The sequence below is a fragment of the Vigna unguiculata genome, chromosome 4 (genome assembly GCF_037176805.1).
Source record: "Vigna unguiculata cultivar grain cowpea cultivar isolate G323 ecotype 2 chromosome 4, ASM3717680v1, whole genome shotgun sequence".
NCBI lineage: Eukaryota > Viridiplantae > Streptophyta > Magnoliopsida > Fabales > Fabaceae > Vigna > Vigna unguiculata.
The window spans coordinates 8850225-8861460 of NC_140795.1; the positions used below are offsets into that span (position 1 = coordinate 8850225).

Sequence of the window (11236 nt, forward strand, 5' to 3'; positions counted from 1 at the left end):
CAGGTATCTCCTCGTCAGTGAAAGTGAGGTAATTGTTAGCGGTGATGTTGCTAACAATTCCCTCAAAACTGTCCAGAGAGATATTCTTCTCCACATCCGCCCCACTGAGTATCTTCATTAGTAGCTCTCTATGTGAGGTTGAATGCATGAGTAAATCCAAAAGAGAGATCCGAGCAGGCATGCGATTCAATTGTTCAACCACTTTATACTCGCTCTGTTGTATGAACTTCAAAAACTCACCAGCCTCTTCATTAGATATTTCTTTCTTGTCATCTTTTTTCAGTCCTTCATCGGTTTGTATCATCTTCCCCTTCAAGGATTCTTTAGCATTCTTGGTCATCATCGATTCACTACTCCCCGCTCCATTTTTCATCAAGATCGGACGCGTGAATATGCGACCACTCCTAGTCATTCCACCGATGCCCGATATGTTTTCAACCACCGGCTCACCATTGGTAGGTTGACCTTCCGTTCGTTGTTCCCCACCGACACACGTGCGCCATATTTCCACGGGACAGCTTTCTCACTCTTGTAAGGAAAAGAGGAGGGTGACTGAATAGTAATAGGTTGCCTTTCTTGAATTGTTGGTGTGGAGGGGGATCTGGTGAAATGAATCACCAATGGCTCTGGCAAAGTCACATCTAGTTTCCCGCCATCCTGTGCAAATACTTCCTCCTCCATACCCTCGCGATATACTTGCACAAAGTTTCTGTCAAGCAGATCTTGTAAAACAATCTCGAACTTGGTGCACTTATCGGCAAAATGTTTAGCATCTGGATGAAATTCACATTTTTCACCCAAGTTATATTCCCCATTTAACAGGCCCAATTTCAGCAATGTCTCAAAAATAAATCGCTTGGAGCTCCGAATTTCACTCACATTCTTTACTAGCTTGTGTTCCCTACCCTCAATGGCATTTGTCGAAGTATTCCCATGCCCAGAAAGAGGATTCGCTTCGACATTAGGTTTGTCTTCGTGAAACTTTACCCATCCTGAGTTGATTAAAGCTTCCACTTTGTGTTTAAGGGCTACACACTTCTCAGTAGAGTGTCCAACTCCTCCTCCATGATAATCACATTTAGCATTTGGATCATAATTCTTTGGGAACGGAGGTTGCATAGGTTTCATCGGACAAATTGCCACCAAGCGTTTTTGGAGAAGATAAGGTAACAATTCCGTATACGTCATCGGAATGGGGGTGAACTGAACAAAGTTCAGCTCTTGATTTCTCCTCAGATTGGCGTTTTGACCCGCATTTCGGCCGAAATTTGAGTTAGGTTCAGTTTTCCAAGCATTATTTGGGGGATGCTGTGGTTGATAAAGATTCGACCCTTGATAAAACCCTTGTTGCTGAGGTTGTGTTTGATGAACAGACACTGCATTGGCCACATAAGGAGGTTGATTCATGTGAGGTCGATAATTATGAGTAGGAGCTCGACTTTCCCACATTGGCATCACTGAGGCTGTGTGTGCTTCCACTTCTTTCTTCTTTCCTGGATGGAAACTGGGTTTCTTAGAAGTTGCAGCCGCGAACGGGCCATATGCAATTTTTCCACTTTTTAACCCGACTTCTATCCTTTCAACAATAATAATGATATCAGCGAAATTGGAAGACACATTCCCCAACACATGCTCATAAAATGGTGATTGTAGTGTGTTTACAAACGTCGCCACCATCTCCTTATCAAGTAGTGGTGGCTCAACCTGAGCAGCCAACTCTCTCCACCGTTGCGCATATTCCTTGAAGGACTCAGTAATATTCCTTGAAGGACTCAGTATCCTTCTTGGCCATATTTTGCAATTGCAATCTATCTGGCGCGCTATCTGTGTTGTACTTATACTGCTTCACAAAGGCGTCTGCCAAATCCATCCAGGAATGAATTCGAGATGGCTCCAAGTGTGTATACCAATTCAGCGCAACACCAGCCAAACTATCTTGGAAACAATGTATCAACAACTTGTCATCATAGGCATAAGCAGCCATCTTTCTACCATACATTGTCAGATGGCTCTTGGGGCACGTGGTACCCTGATACTTTTCAAATTCTGGGACCTTGAACTTATGTGGTATCATCACACCGGGAACCAAGCTTAATCTCGCAACATCACCAAACCCATAGCTTCCACCACCTTCAATGGCTCGAACCCTCTCTTCAAGAATCTCGAGCTTACTCTTAGCCTCATCAATACCGGTGGACACTACCTAGGCTGTAGCGTGCGGTATGACCTTAGCCAAAGCATCTTCGTCAACCGTTATGTTTGGAGACTTCGGTGCCACAGTCACCCTTGGTTCTGCGAATGTGATTGTCTCCTTCATTCCTGCCCCTGTCATGGGCGTTGAGGCTAATATCGGCCCTTGAGTATTGATCGGTAGTGTGTTGTTAGTCACAAGAAAAGAAAAGGAAGTCTGCTCCGTCTCCGAACATTCCCCAACGGGTGGGGTGTATCCCGGAGGTAGACCGTACATTGGGAATGGGATTGACATACCCTGGGCGTTCTGGACTTCATATCGTGGAACTTGAGGGTGAACGTTTTCCTCAATCCTTGCAGAGGAGGCTTCTCCCGAAGCCTTCAGCGACGTTAAGGCCTCTAGGATCTGGCTCACTTGATCTTTCAACTGATTAATGTCGGCCTTCACAGCTTCATGAGCTTCCTCCCAATCTTCCATGATCCTCTGATTAGCTCGTGTGCGGTAAGGGTGTCGTGGAAATTTTGCCGTTGTATTTGCTTTTGCTCTATTATTTTTATTAAATGAAATGAATTATGAAAAATGAAAATGAATGCAAACGTTTATCTTAGCCAGAAATTTTAAAGCCGTGAGAACCTTGAGGTAAACATATCATAGAAATTAACATGAAACTTAGTCCATCACATATTGTCAAAACAAATCGACCATCCACACGTCTTTTACATTCATTACACGAGAAAAGAAAGGAAAACTACTCTCTAGCCCTGGCTATCATGTTATTCATCTCCCTTATCAATTTCTTACAATGACTAAAGAACGCCTCAATTTCCCTAGGCGGATTGAATATCGGTAGTGCAGCCTCTGCTTCCGCCAATAATCGTGGAATACCTTCGATTGCTCCATTTGCAAGGCAAGCCAACTGTGAGAAACATCTCCTCCAATGTTCCATGGCCATTTCCTGCTCGACCGAGTATTCATTCATTCGACTTATCACCTCTTGGTGTTCCTTTTCCAATTCAGCTCTATGCTAGCGTTCTTCATCCATCTTCCCCTCATAAGTTGACACCATCTCCCTCATCTGTCGTTCGACCTCACTAATCCTAACTTGAGCGTTGTGCAACCGCTTTAGTGCTTCAGTCTTCTCCCTCTTAAATTCTTCGCACATTTGATCTCTTTGGCGCTTAGATGTTGCTGCTGCATCCCTCTCTCAGTCCCTTGATTTTAATGCGGTGTTGGCTGCAGCCAAATCCTGTTTAACTCTGAAAGCATGATCTCGTTCTTCTCGTTGTTTCCTAAGAATTCCTTCATACGCTTTTGTTATTTCCTCCTTATCATGCCTCATATCTACATACTCGTGTCGGAGACTTTGAAGCTCATTAATTAATTTAGCATTTTTAAGTTTCATCTTCTCCATTTCCTCTTTCAACCTTTTCATTTCCTCGGACTCGGCAGGTTCTGGCCGCTCAGGAGTAGAAGAGTCTGATTTGAAAGGTAACTTGATCGTGTTAACCCTTTCCAGAATCCATCGTCGGTAGGATATCTTCTCGTCAATCACCCATGGCCTTGGGTCTTTTTCTACACGCAGGACCTCACCCCAAGCACTCCTGATTCTACGAATTAGATCAAGGGAAATTCCTTCTTCATAATAGGTCCAAACGACAACCAAAGATTCTGGAGTTGGGGAGCTCTTGATCGGACACCCAAACTGTCGCTGAGCCAAGACAGGGTTATAATTCACGCAACTTCTAGTGCCCATTAGGGGGACGTTAGGGAAAGCCCCACAAGAAATGATATGTGACTTCGACAATCTCGGGACACACCATCTAATTCTTCCCCCATTCAAACTCGCACAAAATTGGGCCCATTCCTTTGCCCCCCGAATTTCAATGCCGCTAGGTGGTAACTCTCCAATAAGACATTCGGCATTCAATGTACTTAGACGGATTCGAGATATAAACCACACATACAACATAGGTACACAACATAGCATCTTCTTCCTCTTGAGTGTGTGGCATAGGTTCAAACTCCCATACACATCAGCTAGAACCGCGGTGACTGGACTTTCTGAATGAATCTTGTAGGCAACAAACACATCGAGGGCGATTTGATCAACAAAATGTTCCATGTTAGGGAAGAGTATGACTCCATAAAGTGTGAGAGCCAACACATCCATGAATGTCTCCCCCATTTCTTTTTCTGCCAAAAGACGCAGATGGCCTTCCAAATATCCTTGAGGGATCCCCTTCGAGTTGCCCTTGGAGGCCATCTTACCTTCTAGCTCAGCAGGGTGTACCTTCAAGATTCCAGCCAACGTAGAGACAGATGCATGTTGCTCTGAATGTCTGTAAGGGACTTTATCTTCCATGGACAAGCCCAAAATTTGTTCGAACTCTTCTATTGTTGGTACCAATTGAAAATCCTTGAAGGTGAAACATCTGAGTGGCGGATCGTAATATTGAGCCAGAGCGGTGACTGCCGATGCTTGGACTTCCACATTCAGCAACCTCAATAAGTTCCCATGTCGCTTCTTGAAAGCATTCCTCTGTATAGTCTTCATTTGTTGCACTATTTCCCTCAGACCACTCAAATTACTGTCTATAACTCTGATAGGTAGCTTCTTCTTCAACGCATCTGACCCTAAATTTCCCCCGACTCGAAATTCCATGTTAATTTCTCTTGTTTCTCACAAATTCAATCACGACCTTAAAGTTTCTGACCTAGAATCACAAAAATGTCATGACATGTTATGACAGGGTACATGTTATGCATGAACAAATAATCAAAATGCATGTGCAATGATGCCATAAAAGAATGTACAAATGCATGACTTTATCGCAAATCAGAATAAAATGAGAAAGGCGAGATGAGAATTAAGGTAATGCACATGCCTCCCTTTGTGCCTTAACAGCGGTTTGGCGCCTAATGGTTCTAAGCTAAAATACATGCGCTCACCAGGATCGTTTCTTAATACTTAAAGATCAAGGTCACTAGAGCTATGGCCCACTTCCCGACATTTCCCACAACAGTTGATAGACAACAAGATGTGGGAGTACCAACGAAGCAAACAAACTCTAGCTGGGGTTCTCACAATGACCACTTGGGAAGTTCATCCACTGTGGCACTGCTACACAATCCCCTCTAATTCTAAGTTAAACAGACCCGGGTATAGGGCCCCACTCATGTAATGCGCAATGTGTGTGTGTGTGTGAAGGGAGAATGATGCATACCCAAACCCCCATCTGCAAAACAACCAGAAAATTTCCCAGGCAGATATAGAACAATTCCAAAATATATATCAAAATAGGCAAAGTAATTCACACCCAATTAATCCAAGAAGCAAATCTATACAAGCACATATAAAGACAATAATACACAAATAAAAGAAAAAGGGAAAGAAAACATTAGGAAAAATCACATCAAGTTCGCATTTCTAATTAAATGGCTTGACTCTCTAGCATCCCTAGTGGAGTCGCCATCTGTCGCAATCGGGATCGCGACGAGAAGGCGAATCGAGAAAAAAAAAACGGGTTTAAAGGAGATTTGGAGTCGCCACCATAGTTATTCTGGAAAACTATGGAAAACCATCAAAATAAGACAAGTCTGCGGAAAACCAGATTTTGGATCCGGGAGTCGGTTACGCGTAGGGAAGGTGTTAGCACCCTACAGCGCCCGCCCAAGGGCGGTACCTTTAATTAAAAATGCAAAGTTGATGTGATTTTAAAATGTTAATTTTCCCCAAAAATAATAAGACAAAAAATGCTAAAAAAGAAACATAAATATTTTTTAATTTTTTGGGCCCGACAAGGATTGACCTTGGTCCTATGTATTCTCATTCAAAATGAGAAATCAGGGTTATAAAAGATATTTGAAAAATAATTTGAGAAAATGATTTGATTTTTTGGAAGTGAACCTGACAAGGACTGGCCTTGCTCCTACATACCTCATGGTGGAGAATCAAGGATCACGTAGTTCTTAAAAAGACTTTTGTTTGAAAATGTTGATGTTTTTATATTTTGAAAATTTTATATTTTTTTTGTATTTTTGAATTACTTGGAAATACGTGTCACACGACGCGGGCGATCGGACAGACATTAAAAGGGAAAGAAAACTATTTTTGGTATTTTGAAAATGAGTATCACGCAGTGCGAGCGACCGGACAGACACAATAAAGTGAAAGAGGGTATTTTTCATTTTTTAGATTTTTTTTTCTACTTTTTATAGCTTTTGTAATTTTTAATAATTTTCAAATATTTGTTTCTTTTTTTTAGAAATAATAAAAAATAAAAAAACGAAAATAAATAATAATAATAATGAAAAGGTAAATAAATAAATAAAAAAAACAAATTAATTAAGAAGGATGAAAGTGGAAAACAAAACATGGGGGTACATGAGTAATTGGTGGGAGGTACATGAAGTAAATGAGGTGTCTTTATTAAAAGTGGTGGTGTGGCGAGTAAAATATAAAACAAGCCTAAAATAAGAGTAAAAAGTGTGTGCAGGGGTGCGGGATTAGTAATTGTGGAGGTGCGCGAGGAAGTAAAAATGCAGCAAAAGCCCAACAAACAAAAAAACAAGGCGGGGGTGCAGGGTTATCATAAACGGAGGTGCGCGAAGAAAAGAAATGATAAACATGGAGGTGTATGAGATAAAAAAAAAGTGGTGCATGTGGTAGTGGAGGTGCATGCAGTGAACATCACAGGCCCAAAATAAGATAAACATAAACAGGGTGCAAAATTATCAATTGTGGAGGTGTATAAAGTGAAAACGGGGGTGCAGAGATTAAAAAAAAGGGGGTGCGCAAAGACAAAAATAGGGTGTGCAGTGGAGGTGCGCAGAGTATGGATGGAGGTGTGCAGAGTAAAAACTGAAATGGGAAGAAAAGGCTGAAAGGGTACAAACAGTAAAAAGTGGTGCAACACAAAGAGGGGGTGCAGATATTAAGGTGGGGGGTGCACGGAGCAAAAGTGTTCAGATTCAAATTTCCCAAAACACATTAAAACCTAATTAATCTTCTCTACGCGCATGCGTCTCTTCTTCCCATCCGCACACACACTACCCGCGCCGCCACCGGCGAGAGGCCACGCCGTCGACGCCAGCCACCGTCGGCAACGTCGCCGGCGAGAACCAAACCTCTTGAGTCGCTTCTCTTCCTTGCTTCTTCTTCCCGTCACCGCACACCACACCGTCCGTGCCGACACCGCACGTCCCGCCACCGGCGAGAGGCCACGCCGTCGACGCCGGCCACCATCGGCAATGTCGCCGGCGAGAACCAAACCCCCTGAGTCGCTTCTCTTCCTTGCTTCTTCTTCCCGCGTGCGAGACGGTGACTACGACCACCGCCGTGAACGCCACTGGCAGCGTCTATGACCACCGTCGTGAACGCCGCTGCCGCCGGTGCTCGACTATTTAATGACGCACCACCAGTTACATACATTTCAGTTCATATTTACGGCATCGTTACTTACCTCTTGCTCCTTCACTCGTGTTGCTCCTTTTTTTTTTTTCACTGCAGGAACTGTCTTTTTTTTCTTGCTTTGTTGCTCTTCCCTCTGTAATCTTGTGAGAACTTGTCCTCCAATTCCCCTTTTTCTTGCTTATGTGTGGAGTTGCCCTTTAGTCATGACTGCACCGCTATGCTCAGACTGCCTCCTCTGGTTGCTGCCACAGTGACACACCAATACCCAACATTCCTTCTTTTTTGTCCAAAAACCCCCCGATAACCAGATAACGTACAAATCTGGCCATATTTTGCACGGCAGAGTCAAGTCAAATGACTCTCATTATTATTATTTTTTATTTCATATATATTTTTCATATTTATTTTTAAGAGCAGAAAAACAAAATGGTGTGAAAATAAAAATAAAATGGAAATTGAAATTAAAAAAGATAAAATAAAATAAGATAAAGTGAAGTAAAAAAAAATAAAATAAAATAACATAAAATAAAATAAAACAAGAAAAAAATAAATAAAATAGATAAATAAAAAGCAAGACAAAATTAAAATTAAAAATAAAAATAAAAATAAAAATAAATAAAAGAAAAGGAGTATATATGTACATTCAAATTAATGTTGATTTTTGTAATGTTTTTTAGTTAATTATTTTTATTAATCGGACAAAATTGAGTGTTGACAAGTTACAACAAAATTTTTAGTTTATATATTGATATCTAAAGAGATCACTATAGTGAAAAATATTTTTGGTCACTAAAATTGATCATTATTGAAGTATTTTCTTATAATGCATATCCTACATTTTCTATTACAATGTAAAAATATTTGGAAGTTAAAAAAAGATTATATCTAGCGAGTTAGTGTAATCATTAAATAATTTGCCATTAAATTTTTATTTTTATTGGCAGTAAGGGGCAACATTCCAAAATTGGCTTAAGATGTGTTCTTCGAAATGTAAGGGAAGGAGGAAAATGTGAATCGCATTTAGTTTGTGTGGTAAAACATGAGAAGAAGCAAAAACACGTGTTGAAAGTTGTAACACATTGACAAACTATATAAGTTACAATAGGGAATGAGAAAATGAATCAAAAACAAAATTAAACAAAACATCATTTACCATCACAATTCAATACACAAGAATATCGAAGATGGACTCCCAAAATGCAAGCTACAACGCTGGTCAAGCTAAGGGCCAAGCTCAGGTATACCTTCAAACTTTTTGTTTTTAGTATGTTGATGTTCATGTATGCTCAATATTTAGAAATCATTGACAAGATTCTCTATGGTATTGCAGGAAAAGGCTAGCAACATGATGGACAAGGCTAGCGATGCTGCTCATTCTGCTCAAGATTCTATGCAAGAGGTTCTTTTATCCTTTCTTTCTCAACTTCTCTTCAAATCAAATTATGTAGTAACATTCATGTTTAATCCATATTACAATAATATTCATATTGATATATGAATGTAATAGATTTTTGCATGGTTGTTGAATTAGAAATTGAGACGCATGATAGAAGAAAGTATATTTTTTTGTGTATAGGGTGGACAACAAATGAAGGAAAAGGCACAAGGAGCTGCTGATGGTATCAAGAATGCTTTGAATTCAAATAACTAATAAAACTAAATGGATGGTTAACTATGCTAAACTTCCTTTCTTTCACGAGAATAAACCTTGTTCCTGCTCATCCACATATTTTGCAGAAACATGATTTTACCTTTTATTTTTGATATGTATTCATCTGATTACTATTTATAGAAGCATTGAATTTTATTTCAAATGTAACCATTTTTCTTTGATGTAGGAAACCAATTTCTTTAACGATCAAGACTCATGCACTTTGCATAATCATCATTCATTTTTTTTTTTTTCAAACTAGTGTGACATTCGTGCAAACGGACCAAAATTGCAAACTTTTAATAAAGAATTTTAATAAATATATATATATATATATATATATATATATATATATATATATATATATTGAGATGTAAAATAATAGTGAATAATCTAGAGAATAATATATTATTTAAAATAATATTATTATTAAACATTTTCAATGTTGGTTACTTACATAATTTAAATTAGACTATAAAAATATTGAATAAACACAGTTTTTAATTGACATGGAATGTATCAAACGCTACGCTGTAAATATTATGAATTAGAAAGATTATATAAACTTTAAAGTTTGAGAAGCAAGATCAGAAATGCACAAATTTCAATTTTGCATTGAAGTTAAGACTAAAAACATAACCATTATTCTTATAATCTCATAAAGACTTTTGACAACAACCTTAAACATAAACTTTTGAGATGACACAATTAATTACCTTGAATCCTAAGACTAAATTCGTACGCAGAAATTATACCATTTAAGTATCTAATATAATTGCCCCATTATTAATAATATTAATTAAATAAAGAAGTTCAAAAACGTAATTTGACAAGTTTTCTTTGTTTTAGTTCTAGTGCATCATTATCCATCAAGGATTTAGAATCGTGCTAAGAATTGGGCATAACACTAGCCATATGGTCCTAACCACAGCTCTGTGATATTAAACACAACATTCTTGGAGTGAATCTTCTAACATTATACACCGTGCCAATCATATATTAACCAAACAACATAATGATTAGTTTCTTACATATGTATACAAACATATATTTAGATAGCAATAATGCAGTCTTTGTACGTACCGATAAGCACAATAATTTTCAACCACTGTTTATTTTATAATTTTTAAGTTGTAAACTTTCATGGCACATGGACTTTATGTAAGATCACGTAAAATTATAATAATTAAAAAATAAATAAATGAAGTTATAATTAACTAATTTAAAAGAATTTATTTAAAAATTGTTACAAGATACAATAATTTATTATTATTTTTATGTAAAAGATTTTTTAAAGATATATATATATATATATATATATATATATATATATATATAATATTTTATCAAAAAATCACATAAAATATTTTAAATGTATTTAGGGTTTTAAGGGTGAGAATGAAGTTTCTGAATACACATACTAAAGGAGTGAATAAAGGCTACTTACGCTTGTTGAAAAAGAACATTACACAATGATAAACTTTGAAGGTTTACCTATTAAGAAATTTTTTCATCATAGTTGAGAAAGTTTCGTTTAAGGCTGTTATGTGTGCATTTTTGTGAAAAAAAACTTGTTTTTTTTTTTTTAATTGGTTTGTTAAAGGAAATGATTATTGAGAAAGGTTTTATTTATTTTCAAAAAAGCCTTGGACTTTAATCATATTGTGAGTTTTATTTTTTAAACAAAATGTTTTTGCTTTGTTATCCGTTGCAAAACTTGGAAAAAATTTTCAGAGATGCCGAATTATAGTTTTTCAAATTCATTATATACAATTCTAGAAATTTTAGAGAGTTGTTTTTTATTATTTTTAATTTTTGATTATCATGAAATCTTTCAAGTTTAATTGACGTAGATGCATTTTTTTCATCTTCATCACAAGTTTTTTTCATGAAAAAAAAGGAATAAATTATTTTACTCTTTATCATGATTTTTCTTATACAAATTTATCAACTCTCACATATTTAGAAGAAGATAAATTTA

At 37.7% G+C, this 11236-nt stretch overlaps 2 protein-coding genes and 1 pseudogene across 2 annotated transcripts; 1 reads left to right on the forward strand and 2 right to left on the reverse strand.

Annotated features, from left to right (window-relative positions):
* Positions 1–523: 523 nt before the first annotated feature.
* On the reverse strand, positions 524–2631 carry LOC146886737 (uncharacterized; annotated as a pseudogene).
* A 764-nt stretch (positions 2632–3395) lies between these two features.
* LOC146886738 (uncharacterized) lies at positions 3396–4853 on the reverse strand. Its single transcript, XM_085671852.1, has one exon. It carries the CDS (start codon positions 4851–4853, stop codon positions 3396–3398), a length of 1458 nt encoding a protein of 485 aa, XP_085527978.1.
* Positions 4854–8725: 3872 nt separating this feature from the next.
* LOC114180379 (uncharacterized) lies at positions 8726–9459 on the forward strand. The gene is made up of 3 exons (XM_028066688.2): positions 8726–8842; positions 8935–9003; positions 9181–9459. The coding sequence occupies exons 1-3, from the start codon at positions 8789–8791 to the stop codon at positions 9253–9255; spliced, it is 198 nt and encodes a 65-aa protein (XP_027922489.1). The 5' UTR covers positions 8726–8788; the 3' UTR covers positions 9256–9459.
* The last annotated feature ends 1777 nt before the right edge of the window (positions 9460–11236 follow it).

Excerpts from the sequence above, each read along its gene's own strand:
- LOC114180379 (XM_028066688.2), top strand. The coding sequence starts at position 8,789 with ATGGACTCCCAAAATGCAAGCTACAACGCTGGTCAAGCTAAGGGCCAA. Across the intron at positions 8,843-8,934 it reads AAGCTAAGGGCCAAGCTCAG|GAAAAGGCTAGCAACATGAT; the intron begins GTATACCTTCAA and ends ATGGTATTGCAG. Across the intron at positions 9,004-9,180 it reads CTCAAGATTCTATGCAAGAG|GGTGGACAACAAATGAAGGA; the intron begins GTTCTTTTATCC and ends TTTTGTGTATAG.
- LOC146886738 (XM_085671852.1), bottom strand. The coding sequence starts at position 4,853 with ATGGAATTTCGAGTCGGGGGAAATTTAGGGTCAGATGCGTTGAAGAAG.